Source organism: Enoplosus armatus, chromosome 2 (assembly GCF_043641665.1).
Source record: "Enoplosus armatus isolate fEnoArm2 chromosome 2, fEnoArm2.hap1, whole genome shotgun sequence".
Lineage (NCBI taxonomy): Eukaryota > Metazoa > Chordata > Actinopteri > Centrarchiformes > Enoplosidae > Enoplosus > Enoplosus armatus.
This window is the reverse complement of record NC_092181.1, coordinates 21,647,047-21,661,921: the sequence shown is the minus strand read 5'-3', so window position 1 is coordinate 21,661,921 and position 14,875 is coordinate 21,647,047. Positions and strand designations below refer to the sequence as shown.

The window sequence follows — 14,875 nt, the reverse complement described above, 5'->3', positions numbered from 1 at the left end:
TGAGAGTGACGCCAACACACGAGACACTTCCCACAAACGTCACCATCCTTGTTGCTTCACACACTTTTCTGTGTCAACATTGAATGTCGGGGGGGGGTTCATGGTTGGGCACGTGACAATGGTGGAAAGCAACACAGTGGAGGGGTGGGGGTCTGCTTTTGTTTGTGCAAGATAAGCCACAACAACAACATACTGAGATGCTACGGGGTGCCATTGACAGTACAGATGGAAGAATCAGTGAAATTCCCCGGAGATACAAACACATTTCCAACCCTAACAGAGAAAAAAACCTGTGTGTGTTTAGAAAACAAACTAAGGAAAGAGAAATGACCTGTTTAGGAAATATTAAATTTCTAATTCAATTTAGGGTTCATTCTAATTTTCAAGGTAAGGAGATGAAGGTTTTTGATGACTTATGAGCAGCACAATCCACATCATGGTATCCCAGTAATGACATGGGGTAATAAGTACGATATGAAGTGGAAATGGGAGAACATAACATATGCGTGTATACCCTTGTGAAATGTTCCTTGATGTTTGCTTTAAACATCCGTTTGTAGCTACATTTTGGAAAAAAAAAGAAAAGGAGACAAACAAAAAAAGAAGAAAAGGCATGCTTGTAAATAGAAAAAATAAAAAAGCAGACATCTGTCAAAGTCAATGACCTTGTGAGTGATTTTCAAACGGAACAGAACTGCTTTCTGAGTAAGTCATCAAACTCCTTTTGAACACAGGTAAACAGAACAGAAAACAGGGTCAGAATGTTTTTTTTATATATTTATATATATAAACATATAATCCCCGGGAGAATTGCACAGCACAAGTTGTTGCGATTGCTTCCGTCTGTACCGGTAGTGATTGAGGACTTACAGGCTGGACCCCCTATTTAAAACCTTGTTCTGGATCTGTGGACTGATTTGATCCATATGGGAGCTGAAGCCCCGCAGCAAAAAGAAAGAGAAAAGAACATGTGACCCCAGAGCCACCATTTGGGCCATCCACTCTGAGCATGCAAAGAAACGTTAGCATAAAAACCAACAAGGCTCTACAAGGCAAAGGTAACTGTTGCAAAACCCTGCAGGCTGATCAGACAAAAGAAAAAAACAATAACTCAAGTGCAAAAAGACATCTCGTACATGTAAGTGTTATAGAATATGGCATTTTTCAAACTGTGCTGTTGTTAGTTTTTCTAGATTGAACAGGCTGAGCGGCAGCATACCGTTATCATCGCAGGACTCTGACTGGAAAGAGCTGAGGGACTGGACCTCAGACATGCTGCCCCTGGTGTTATAGGGGTGACAGGCACTGTCCTCAACAGGCTTCTTGGTCAGGCACGGGTCCAAGTCCACCACTTTAGCTGGAAGAGAAAGCAGTTTGAGTCTAGTGTACATGGAAAAATGTCCCGTGTGGGGCAAAGCAACACAGTGGGATGAGCAACAAATTAACTTTTGAATAGACAAAAATCATCAACTGTTTGTGGGATGCTGCTGCTTCTCCATTTTGAATGTATTTTAATGGTGTCATTATACGATATGGCAAATATATGCAAATCACATATAATCAAATGTATGTTCAATGATCTGTGCTCTACTGTTACACATGAGTGAAAAACTCTTCACATCAGTAAAACCACCACAATTTTCTTGGAATTTAGCTTGGCATTAACTTGGGAAATTATGGACCCTTAAAATAAAGTGTCACCAAATTCTTTTTTCTAACAACTTCCTGGTAAGTTTCCTGGAAAGAAAAACATAATGTGGTACAAATTATAGAGGAAATAGAGATAAAGTTACTTTAGTCAGTTATGCTGGGTTTATAAGCAGTTGTTGATTATGATATATGTGGAATTGTATTCTCGCCTTTAGAAACATTTACAGGTTAAATTACCATATCATTGGAATTATTTAAATGGCAGTGTACCATTAAACATTGCCTCTATTTCCCCTATAATTAGTACCAAATTACATCCTTTCCAGGAAACCTTTAAGAAAATAATTAGGAAATTATGGACCCGTAAAATAGTCATGAAATGATTCTATCAGTGATTATTTTGAATTATCCACTCCTAGTCCTGTTCATGTCTACATCATCTCGGCAGAACCGACCAGGGTTAGGGGGCCACCCACGATAAAAATAACATGCTATGAATAGTGGAGAATGCTTTAAATGCAATAAATGTCACAACAGAGGTAAAGCTGATGAAACCTAGAGGAAAACTTACTATCATAATCATAGTCCCAGTTTGGCTTCTGGATGGAGTCACTGTCTGAGACCGAGTTGGAGGGAGGGGGCGGGGGAAGATTGGGTGCTACACTGCACACGGCCACAGTCTTGCGGTGTCCGTGCACAGAGTCTGGGTTGAAGGTGCTGAACTCCGGATGCTCCGGGATGGCTGAGCCCTCAAATGAGTTCCTGTCCAGGTTGTTTCTTGAGTCGCTTGGAATGCTGGGAGTGTAGGAGATGGGCCTTACGGGGACCTGAGGCGGGATGTCGGAGTAGATGTTCTTGTTGAGTTTGACGTCAAAATAAGGTCTCTGGAGGAAGGAGTGAGGCACGTTTGAACCTCCAGGATGTTTGTCGTTGTCGGCCTTTGACTTGCTGCGACAAGCCCTCTTGCGGATGATGATGAAGAGTAGGACCAATATGAAGATGCTGGACACAAAGACCACAATGCCAATCACCTCCTCCAGGCCGATGTTCCAGGAGGTGGAGACGAATTCATTGCGAACCTCAGCGCGGAGTTCACACATCAACCCACTGAATCCCAGCGAGCAGTTACACTTGTAGGAGCCGTATGTGTTCTGGCACTGGCCTCCGTTGGTGCAGGGGTTCTTGATGCACTCATCGACGTCACTCAGGCACCTGGACAATACATTGGAATTTAATGAGGTGTGTTCTAGGGTGAAATGTTGTGTGTTACAAACTGCCGATGCAAAAGATCAGACTTGTTTGAGATACTAAATAATTTAGCGAGTTCATGAATTTCAACTCAAAAATAACATACCTGTCTCCCTGGAAGCCTGCTTCACACTCACATACTGGACCATCCAGACTGTCGATACACTTTCCACTGTTCTTACAGGGGTTGTCTCTGCAGTACGGCCCCAACTGGCACCTGAATTCAAAACAAGTTTACTTGAGAAACTCTCAAAAATATATGAAGACTCTGGTGGATCAGTGAAATTTACAAATGTACATTTTATGCTGCTGCAGGATATACTACAGTGTGAAGTAAAACATAATTCATGAATACAGATTACCCGTCTACAGAATCCCCCAGATTTGATGAATGTGGGTTCAAACTCAAACTATAAATAGTACTTGTCAACATTAAATGTTAGTATATAAAGTAAAATTAATTTTATTAAGTAAAATGATAGGTAATGGAAAATGTTCACTTTTTCTACTCATAATGGAGACCAAAAAGGTGTAATACCTTTGTCCTGAGTACTGCCCTCTGCACTGGCAGTAGAAGTCGTCTGCACGAGGTACACAGGTGCCCCCATACAGGCAGGGGTTGGAGGCACAAGGGCTTATGCCAATCTCACAGTGGGTGCCCATGAAAGAGGCAGGACACTTGCAGAAGTAGCCTGTGGGGGGAAAAAAGACTTATGAAGACAATGACGCTGAGCAAGTGGACATTTTTAAACTTCAACTCCTGCAAATTCTCAATTCTTGTCTCTTAAAAACAGGTCAGCCGTGCATAAAGGCCAGGGGGGAAAAACTAAATTACTGGGACTTAACTTTAATGGCCCACTTGGTATATTCTGCATAATTTACATTAATTCCAGCAGTACAATGACAGAGCCACGATATGCTTACCACACCGTTTCTTCCTTTTAAAAATAAATAGAGCTGATGTTACTGAAACTGAAACACGTCCTGCAGATGTTTTACAAAGAAAGCCTTCCAGGGATGGTGAGGGATTATGCCCCCTGAACCACTGGCAGCTTTTTAATGTGAAACAGATGCAGAAGTGTTGAGTTTGCAAACAGCACTAACTGCAAATCAACACCGCACCGGAGCACATCAGAAAACAGGGAGTTCTTACAAAACTATGATAAAAGATGCCTGTCTCTAATAGCCTGTCTTGAACAGAAGACGGGGTCACCTCTTCAGTTGCTACACCTGGTTGCAATTAGCAAACGGGAAGCCATGTTTGATTTGCAGTTAATCAACAGTACATGATCAGGTAAGGAATTTAGGGCACAATTAAAACTCCTCTTTATCTCCCCCAGACCTATGTACAATGTACAGGTACTCAGGTAGTATAACAGACAAAAAAGAACAACTTGAAATTCAACTTAAGCTACTTCAGTGAAAGTGAGTGCAATGAGCTGAGTGAGACATTATGTACCTCCATTAGGCAGCGACGTGCAGCTCCCTCCGTTGGTGCAGGGGTTGCTGGAACAACTCTCAGCAGGTGCAAGCGCACAGCCTGGAGTCACGTCCACGATGTCCTCCAGCACAGCGTGGGCCCGGTGAGCTTTGGTGTTGAGAGGCAACTCCTGGCCGTTCAGGCTGATGGCCTCCATGCAGCCGCGGAGCCCGTTGGTGACGGGCAGGCTGCGTCCGTGGCGAGCCGAGGCGAGCTGGCGTACGTGACCGCCAAAGTAAATGCTGTTGTCGAGGTTGAGGGTTCGCAGGGTGCCCGGTGCTGTGCCTGAGGCGGCGTGCACCCGGTCCAGCACAAGCTTAGCGTAGTTCCCGTCCACCTCCAGTGAGACAGTGTGCCACTCCCCGTCGTTGACCTGAGCGCTGTGGACCGACACGAGGCCGGGGCCGCTGCCGCAGTCGAACTTGTACTGCAGACGGCCGTTCACAATCTATTTCAGAGCCAGAAAATACGGAGTTAAAACATTCAGCATACATCAGACTCAAGGAGGTTATTCATCTCATCACTCCTGCACTTTGTTTTAACACTCCACAATATTAAAACTTGGGGGGAGAAATTGTTATCAAGTCACTGCTATAAATCAATGTCGGACACTGTCATAAATCATTCCCTATCAGAAAATACAGTGTGCATCAATTTATTTCCATGCCATGAAATATTTTATCTTCATAAAGAGCAAACCAATTTCTCATTTCTCAACATTATCACACTTTACAGGAAAACCTTATAACTTCATGTTCATGCCTCTAAATCAAACATGCAACAGTGTGGAGATATTAAAAGCCTTACATGGCAGTCTGATAAACAATAACTGCCTCTTAGCCAGCCAGGTTTTAGTCTGGTGCACAGACTGCTGTACCAGACAGACTCTAAAAGGAATGTGTGGAAAACTGCTTTCTGTTTCCCTCCCAGTACTAAAATAGCTCTTGTGTGTGATTTTTTTCAACCCACCACCACATTCCCATAGTCCTTCATGTGAAAGGGGTTTTAAAAATGGCTTTTTGAACCCTTTGGCGTAGCTGGTTGGTACACATAGCTGGAAGTTCTCATGGGAGGGCAGGTCAGTTATGTATTTATTAAGCCCTTCTGATATGGAAATGCTGGGCAATAATACAGAGACAAGCTAAGACATGAGGAGGGACAGTCAGTCTAGACTTAATTATGATAAGTGAGGTTATTATTTCAGTTTTTAAAGAGGCTGAAGGAATAAATGTACTGTTATGGCTGAGTAATGAGGCTGGACAAATACATTTACACACACTGAAAACACACCTCGAGGATGCTGTAGTCTGTCCCTTTAGCATACATGACAGTAGCATGGCTGGAGAAGGTCCTGAGCCTCAGAGACAGTTTCATCAACTCCTTGTTCTCATTCTCCATCAGGTGGTATTTCACATAGCCGCTGCCGCTGAACGTCAGCGAGTGGCCATCTGACATGAAGTAACAGACATGTATTAAAAAGAGCTGGGAACATTCAGCACCGTCTCTACATTATCTTCATCATCACTACAAGGAGGAAAAGCTGGAAATGGGTAAAGGGCAAAGATATCTGGGAACACAGATTAAGAGGTGGGTGGTCTTACCGGAGCATTTGCCCTTTCTGCTCTCTGGACACGCACAACTGTACACGGTATCTCTAGGATCTGCCACACACTCCATACCCTCAGGGCAGGGGTTGTTCTCACACACGTTGTTCAACATGGGACATCTGCTGCCTGAAAGCCAACACACTTCCACTCAGAATGGGGGTTTCTAACAGACACTTAACGTGTAAATGTGCATCTGTCTGTGTGTGCATGCGGTGTAATCGCTCTACCTTCACACTGGCAGGTTGGGGTTCTCAGGTGTCGTGGGGTAACGAAGCTGAGGCGAGCCGTGCTGTGAGTGGACATAGCGGTCTTATCCAGGGAGATGACCTCATCGCAGAAGCGCAACGGGCAGTCCAGACCTGCGCACAGCTTCTGCACCACCCGCACGATCCGAACCCCCGTCATCTCCTCAATCACAGCGGCGGAGGAGTTCAGCTTACGGAAGACGACCTGGCGACAATTGAAATATGATTACCTCAGGAAAGGGCATAAGTGATGAAATGATCTATTAACTTATTATAATTGTTTTAATTAATACTTAACTAATTATTAGTCAAATGACAAAAAATGACTCAGCAACAATTTTGATAATTGATAAATGGTTGAAGTCATGTTTCGATGTTTTTCTTTGACAGCAAACTAGAATGAATACCTAAAGAGATTTATTATGTGTTCGATTGACAGAAAATGAATCTACAATTATTTTGACAAGCAGCAATGTGAGGATTTTCAGCTTTTTTATCTTTTTTTTTAATCATCACAAACAGATTATCTTTGCCTCTTGGAAACATTTTTCATGAAGACTAAACAATCGATTGACGATCGTTAGTTGCAGCTTAAAGCATAGAATCATAAGATCTGTGGCCTCAACAACAAAATAGCAATTATGAGTGCTCTTACCTCCTGAGATTGGTAAGGGCTGCCAGATCTCTCTAGAGTCAACAGCACATCCAGATCTCCTTGCTCTGAAGGCTGCAGGCTCACTAACTGGACTTCACTCCTCCTAACTCCAGCGATGTTCCTCAGTGCCCGCTGGAAGTTGCGCCAGTAGTCCCCGATAAACTCCTCGGGGGCGATATTTGCAAAGCGCACTGCGATAGAGTTGTCCAGAGCCTGACGAGCTATTTGCCTAACGTGTACAGTGACATCAGCAGCCGTGGTGAATCGTCCGTCAGTCACCGTCACATTGAGCGGGTAGTGGCCCACATCGAGCGGCCGCAGGGCGATAACTTTACCGTCAGAGGCGGAAACTGAGAACAAGGCACCGCTCTCGTCTGAGGATGAGGAAGAAGAGGGGGCGAGGCTGTAGGTGAGAGTGTCGTAGATGTCTTGGTCGGTGGCGTGGATCTTGCCCAGGACACCTCCGGGGTATTCATCACCGGCGGTGGTCACGAAGATGTCCAGTGGAAGAATCGCAGGAGGGTAGACACTCTCCTCGATTATGCGTACGCTGATGAAGGCGGTGGAAAAGAGCGGAGGTTTGCCACTGTCTGACACCTAAACATGAGGGAGGAGAAGGTGACACATGCATGAGGAAATCCTGTGCACTCCAAGTTTTTATCTGCAAACATTATTCTTCCAACAGCAGAGGGCAATCAAGCTCTTTCACTGATATTCCCCAAGTTGACAGCATCTCTATACTGTAGGTGCACTGGATATTAAAGCCTACAGATCATGCATTTTAACATTCACACTTTCACACGCTCTGCAAGAAAAAAACAGCTATGACTCAAATCTGACTGCATCTTGTGTGTAACAAGACATCACACTTACATTTCATATCCCATCTGCCCACTCGTTTTTTTTTTCCTCTGTTCTTTCTGAGGTGACACATCGACACCCAGCAGCACACGTGATCACACCAACTCACAGCAAATATCTTTTATCTATCATTCTCCTGCGAGATGCACTCTGATGCAGCAGCTTTATTGTCTGCTCATTTCAATTCAGCATCTTGTACACAGTTGTTAACAAGGTGAAAAGCTTTATTTAAAGTATATTTAAACTGTTTAAAAGATGGAGATGCAGAAACGAACGAGGGGGGGGTAGCAGTGAGCGAGCGTGACAGAGAAAAGGTACAGAGAGGGAAGACAAATAGATCAGGTTGCTGTGGCTTGACGGTTAAATCAATACAACCTCTCAACTCTGGTTTCTCCTCTGTGCTGTGACTCACCTGTGCTTGAAGTAGGTAGTGTTCTTTACTTTTCCTATTCAGCGCCCCCACGGCCACAAGAGCTCCCTGCTGATTGATGTGGAAAGCATCGCCCTCGTTCCCGTCCACGACAGCAAAGGTGAAAGGTGGGCCGTTGTGGGAAGCGTCCCGATCAGTTACGGTGAGCTGAAGAACACTCGTGCCTTTTGGTCGATTCTCCTGCAGGATACAAGAGAGGCGTGTTAAACATGTGTGGTGAGAGGAGGTGGTTCTCCTGATGTTCGTCGGTTCTATGATGTTTGACAACGTATTGTTCTTCAGTTAAGTTAAGATGTGCACCCAGGGAACATTGCTGATGTGGGAGAAAACATAACGGTGACTGAACGGACGCTGAAAATGGGAAAACCAAAGTCAGCTGTCTTTTTAAATTAAACCTGCAATAACTGATTGTTGGGGGACAGCGGAGACACACTGTGAACAAAACATTGACGCACAACATGACACTTGGCAAACATGGCCTATTTACACATCCAGCAGTTACTGAGCGACATTAGCATTCGTTTGGAGTCTTGTTTCTGCCCACCTGATGAATGTAAATCCAATATTCACTCACTCAAACCAAAACAATGAGCTGAAAGACGGGTAAGAATCATCTGCGGGTTTGTCACTACGAGCGACACTTTTCAAGTCACACATAATCATTTGATCCGTTTCTGACATAAAAATACTGATTATAGCTGCTTTAAAGTTACGGATGACTTCATCTTCTTCTACTGTTATTAATCTGGTGCTGGTACTTGTCAGTTATCCTTGTCAGCCAGTCCACAATGTTGTGGTTAGGCTTCTGATGAGTTCTAGGAAAAGGCAACACGTCAGTTTCACAGTTGAGGCTTTTGTCTTTTGTGTCCCTGAATGGGCTTCAGATCTGTCCCTTCTGTTGACTCTTTCAAATCCTGACTCAAAACTCACTTTTATTCTCCAGTGTTGACAAAAACTCTTGATATTCCTGGTGGTGTGTAGAGTGTGTGCCCTGTGTTTTATTTTTGGTGTTCTCTTTTGGTGTGATTTTGTGCTTAGCTTTGATCAAGGCTCCATAGTAGAGTAAAATAAAGCCAGTCAGGATTTTTTCTGGGGCAAAACAATGTTTCTTCCTGAAGAGATTGAGCGGTGTGCAATGCGTGCCTCCTCAAAGTGCTTCTTAAATTGCTTTTTCAGTTTTCTAAAAAGACAGGAAAACTGTAAACAAATCATCTTCCCTCCTACCTTTGGAATCATTATTTTTTGATCTCTCAAACTAGAATGCGGGTGCATCTCCTGTCATTCTTCTCATTCTTCCACATTTCACCTTTCCTCCAGTCAAACGTCTACTATCAGCTGAGTATCTTGCACATTCCCACTCTTCATCCCTCCTGCCTTACAGTCTTCCCCTTCAATCACTTATCTGCATTCTTACACTTAAGATGCAGTCTGTCTTTCAATTCCCCCACCCTCCTTCTTTCTCCCGTCCTTACCCCCCTTCTTGTTCCATCCTCCTACTTGCTTCTTGACATTCTAGTCGCACAGCCTCCCATTATTTCTCCCTGTTAATCCCTCTCTCTGTGTCCACTGCAATCCACCCTGCACCTCCCCACTCTCTTTCTCCCTTTCCAGCTACCTCATTCTCATCCTTTCCACCTCCAATCGGCCGTCTACGCTGACCCCTTTCTCCCTTCTCACCTGGATGATGAGGCTGTAATTGGCCTGGGAGAAAAGCGGCGGGTTGTCGTTGACGTCCGAGATGTCGATGTTGATCATGGCGCTGCTGGAAAGAGGGGGCAGCCCGTTGTCTGAGGCTACCACCATCAGAGTGTACCCTGAAGTCTGAGAATGAGAAAGAGAAAATTACCATACAGAGGCAAAGCTGCTTTTGTAAGCAATAATGCAGCGGAGATCAGTAAACAAGCTTCCCTATTAGGCCTGACATGACTCTGATTGGATTCTGCATAGAGTGCAATTAGTTCCTCAGAGGATTAAACTCATTGTGTACAGTCAGCATTGTATCTGCTGTGTTTCTCTTACTCTCTCTCTGTCCAGCTGGCGAGCAACTTTCAGCTCTCCTCTGAGCGGATCGATGGTGAAGGGGCTGCCTTGGTTACCGTCCACGATGGAGTACCGCACGTGATCGTAAGAAGGGCCGTCAAAGTCCTCAGCCATCACCTTCGAATCAATCACACAATCAAAACAACGATCAATCAAAAATCCCTGAGGATGGCTTCTAGTGACAGTTTAACGTCTTCGCTTGTACATGGTATGTTAACATATGTGTTAAAGGCCCTAAAACCCCATTTTCTCAATCAGCTTTTCACTGTGTTCGATGAGGTGCAAACAATTATCTAGTTCACAGGAGGGAGGGATTTCTACATTTGTGTTTTTGTCTATGCTCTAGTTTAAAGTGAGAAGATTACTGAACTATTTTGATAATAAATCAATTGTTTGAGTAATTTTTCAAGCATCATTGTCTTGTTTCAGTTTCTCCAATGTCTCAGATTTTCTGTTTTATATCATAGCAAACTAAATATCTTTGGGTTTTGGACAGTTGGTCGAACAAAGACGTCATCTTCATCTGACAAACTGGAACTGACTTTTTTTGTTATATTCTGACATTTTATAGACAAAACAACTAAACAATTTACAAGAAAATAATCACTGATTAATTGATAATGAACATAATCTGTTAGTTGCAGCCCTACTATCGCAACATCATACAGATGCATGCAACCTTTTCTTTCTCCTGTGCACTCTCCTCCATCACACACACACACACACACACACACACACACAGTCTTAAAACCCACCAACCATCACATATTGAAAGGGATCCCCGGGGAAATCAGCAGACAGTGAAGATTTACAAGTATGAGACAATGGCAGGTATTAAAATCTAATTTTCTGATGGATAATTTATATTCAGGTACATTAGACTCAGATAAATGGCCATAAGCAGAGGTCTTTTATGAGGAGAAGGAGGAGCGGTGGGCAGCAGCGGCAGTCAGAAAATGCCTTACCTTGGATAGGGGCTTAACGAGTCAAAAGCCTTTAATTTAAACTGTTTGAGCATGTGTGTCTGATAATACACGAGAACAGGGGTGCAGTGAGCATGAAGAGCATTGGCCCTAATTTAGCTGTGCCACCAGATGGTGATTTGCCACAGGTGCAGATATGTGAAAGCGTATGCAGTGAGTAATGGGCAGAGAGAAGACCGGCTGTGAGGGAGTTAATGAACGACTGAGTGAGAAGGTGAACGAACTGACAGATTTAGCTGAAGTTAAGGGAGAGAGATGAAAAATGTCTTTCACCCTGCATGCACTTTTATAGTAATTATGGGTTATTACGCCACAATAAGCACCTACTGTATGTAAACATGTCCCTAAAGATAGTCTGTATGTTCTTACCGCCATCACAGTCTTTCCCAGCTCAGTGTCCTCGCTGATGACGGCCGTGTAGACGTCCTGGCTGAAGGCAGGACTGTTGTCATTGACATCAGTCAGGTTGATGTTCACAGTGGCCATGTCGCTGAGCGGTGGTGAGCCACCATCTGTAGCCTCTATGGTAATGTAGTATTCATGGGAGACCTCGTAGTCCAACGGCTCAATCACAAAGATGTTGCCTGAGGACAAAGACACAGCAGAAAGGTTAGGAGAGCTGGTGTCCTGTTCTATCAATTTGTAACTAAATATAAAAAAAAACCCACAGTGCACCACAAAATACAACAAATCAATGTGATGACAACCACTGTGCTTCTTTATTTTTATGTTCTGTATTGGCAGCATGTTTTGCAGAGGGGTAACCTACTGGAAGTCATTACTTTTATGCTCCTGTCATAACGTTTGTCAACTGGTTTATAACTCTACATGCACACATTCTCAGCTGAAATGCACCGTGAAACCAGAAGTCAAATCGTCATCCGTCATTGACTCTCATTTGAAATTCAGAAGTTATGCTCGGTTCAGCTGTTTTAACTTGCGTTACTGTTTGCAGCTAGACAGAACATTATCCTATTTGTTTTCTTTGGTGCCACAGTGCAGCTATGCAGCTAGCCAATCACAGTCCAGATTGATACAAAACAGTGTGTTGTTTTTCAAGTTAAATTCAGTGATGCAAATGTTTCTTTCATTTGCCTAATGATACTGACATTTTTTTGGTTGTTTGTACCCATGTCAGTTTAGCATGATGCCATGATAATATTAAGACAGGAATGCAGACTGTGTAGACTCAACAACAATTGAATAGTATGTGCGATAAGGATCTTGATGTTTAACTTTTGAAAACAACATTATTTGTATTGTGTGTATCCTTGAAGCCTCACAAACCTGATTAATGTCTTTTCTTCCTCAAAATAATTTTAGAAATCATCTTTTTGCAAACTGTTTTATAAGTTGTGCGTTGTTTACAACCATGTTTGCTTACTAGCAGTCTTCTTCACTGCCTTCGCTGGCGCATTGCTATGCTTCTTTGCATGGTACCGACACCAACTGTTCAGTGGAATAGTGTGAAGCCTGGGCAGGAATGTGCTTCCTTGTTTGTGTACACCATCTAAACAAAACAGGGACCCACTCCCACAAACACTACTCCACAGTGCTAGTGGTGGTCAAAAACCTCCACAGGGCAACTTTAAACCCAGTGGTCCTTGTAAAAGTTTTATCTGATGGGGTAAAATGTTTTTTTAGAATTTAATATCAAATATAGTTGGAAAATAACTATTTTTTAGTAGTGAGAAAGCTGAGAGCACAGTAAAATCTAAGCTCTATTATGTCTACTATCACATACCAGTTCGTGGGTCCACGCTGAACATGCCATGCTCGTTTCCACTGATGATGCTGTAAGAGATCTCTCCGTTAGCCTCCATGTCCCGGCTGGCGGCCTGCACTCTGAGCACCTGTGTGCCCACTACCACGTCCTCGGACACGGTAGCTGTGTATTCACGGTGCTCAAACACTGGCGGATTGTCATTGATGTCCAGGACGGAGATCACCACCTGGCACAGCGAGGACAGTCGTGGGGAGCCCTGGTCACTGGCGCGGGCCTTCAGCTCATATGCCGACTGCACCTCGCGGTCCAGGGGACGCTCCAGGCTTATTACACCAGTGTGCTCGTCAATGGAGAAAAATCCATCGACAGAATCAACCAGTGAGTACAGGATGTCGCTGTTAAGACCTGGAATGAAAGACAAAAGGACATTTTATTTTTGTTGCTGTTGTGATAAATCTCAGTTTACAACCTTTCATATTGTCTGTTGATGTTGCTTGCCCTAATATACACATCTCAGCAATTAAGACTGTGAGCAAAATATCATCCTCACCGATAAGATTGATAGCCACATCAACAGATATACTCATTTCAGTACAGGGTGTAAACAAGCATATTGATTCTTATATTGATGTACTGATTCTTGAATAATTAAAATTGTCACCTTCTATTCCTTCTCCACAGCCTCTGATAAACAGGAGCTGTAAACGTCTAATCCATGCCATCCTCATAACTCATGTCCTCCTACTAGCAAGACGCTCCCAGCAACAAGACAGAGACGGATCACAATAATAATCATAATGCCTTTCTGCAGGTGGCCCCCATTTGGCATACGCTATTATATTCCCATTTATCACGTAAGTGCCCCCATCCTCCATGAATCTCATTATCATGCTGGTGAGACTACCATGGGGAGCCCTGCTTATATGGTTTCCCATCACTTGTATCTGGTCTGATCATCCTTGAGACAATTGCTTAATGGTGGTTAAGTGAACAGTGCTGAATCTCAATTGGTTATAAGGCCTCACACACATGTTTATGATTGTATGCTCATCTCAGTCCTGTGGCCTGAATGTTTAATATCAAAGTAGAGCTGGTATGATAAGCCCATTGATGAATCTGCAACAAACTGAATCTCTTTGGGTTTTGGACTGTTAAATAAATGTTGAATAAAACAAGAAATCTGAATGCATTACCGTTAAATATTGACACATACATTTTTGACTATTTTCTAAACTTTTATAGGCAAATCAATTACGTGATTAATCAAGAAAATAATCAGTAGATTAATCAATCCAAATAATCTTTAATTGCTTCCCTATATTGAAGACAATGTTGTACAGCAGCTTTATTCACGTAAATGTCTGTAATATTGCTAAAAGCGAACATGCTGCACACTGATCTTTAAAGCAACAGATTTCATTTTGAGGACAGCTGGTACTTTAAGACATCTTTCTCTACAGTATTGGAGGCAAGATTGTCAAGAACTTGTATGAATCTGGCGCTGTGATTAAATTCCTCTACAATGGAGCAACAAGAGAAATCGAATGAAGAAAATTTGTTGAAAACAGCAACGCAGGCCAGAGGGCAAAGAGAGACACTCGGATCCAGGCAGAGTGATAAAGGACAAAGCAGAATCAGAGACGGAATGTGTGCTCGCATACCTTTAGTTTATCAAAGATCAAGGGCACCAGTTTGGGTCTGTTTGTCTGTCTGGTTCATAAACATGCCACATTGATAAGCGCTGCCTTTCAGATATTGTAACAGCAGGCTGCACTGAGGAGCAGCAATGTGGGTAAGTATCAAACATCTTCCAGCCAAATGGGCAGGCGGATCACAGAGGCTGTGGCACACAGCAGCCAGTGCCAAGAATGAGTCCTCGCAGAGATATGCAGAGTCAAATATCGATGGAAGATAAAGCAACTATTTTCTCTCAGGAGGAGGGTTACATTA

The 14,875-nt window shown here is 43.3% G+C and overlaps 1 protein-coding gene across 1 annotated transcript in view; it reads right to left on the bottom strand.

Annotated features, from left to right (window-relative positions):
- The window catches only part of fat1a (FAT atypical cadherin 1a), a 73,372-nt gene that overhangs the window by 3,316 nt on the left and 55,181 nt on the right, over positions 1-14,875 (bottom strand). The window contains exons 15-28 of the mRNA XM_070915065.1: positions 12,944-13,330; positions 11,569-11,783; positions 10,196-10,333; positions 9,854-9,997; positions 8,159-8,356; positions 6,886-7,482; positions 6,213-6,435; positions 5,980-6,111; positions 5,669-5,826; positions 4,358-4,826; positions 3,437-3,590; positions 3,005-3,115; positions 2,222-2,862; positions 1,220-1,357 (exon numbers count right to left, since the gene is read on the bottom strand). Coding sequence (XP_070771166.1) covers positions 1,220-1,357; positions 2,222-2,862; positions 3,005-3,115; positions 3,437-3,590; positions 4,358-4,826; positions 5,669-5,826; positions 5,980-6,111; positions 6,213-6,435; positions 6,886-7,482; positions 8,159-8,356; positions 9,854-9,997; positions 10,196-10,333; positions 11,569-11,783; positions 12,944-13,330 — 3,705 coding nt within the window. The remainder of the gene's footprint in view (positions 1-1,219; positions 1,358-2,221; positions 2,863-3,004; positions 3,116-3,436; positions 3,591-4,357; positions 4,827-5,668; positions 5,827-5,979; positions 6,112-6,212; positions 6,436-6,885; positions 7,483-8,158; positions 8,357-9,853; positions 9,998-10,195; positions 10,334-11,568; positions 11,784-12,943; positions 13,331-14,875) is intronic.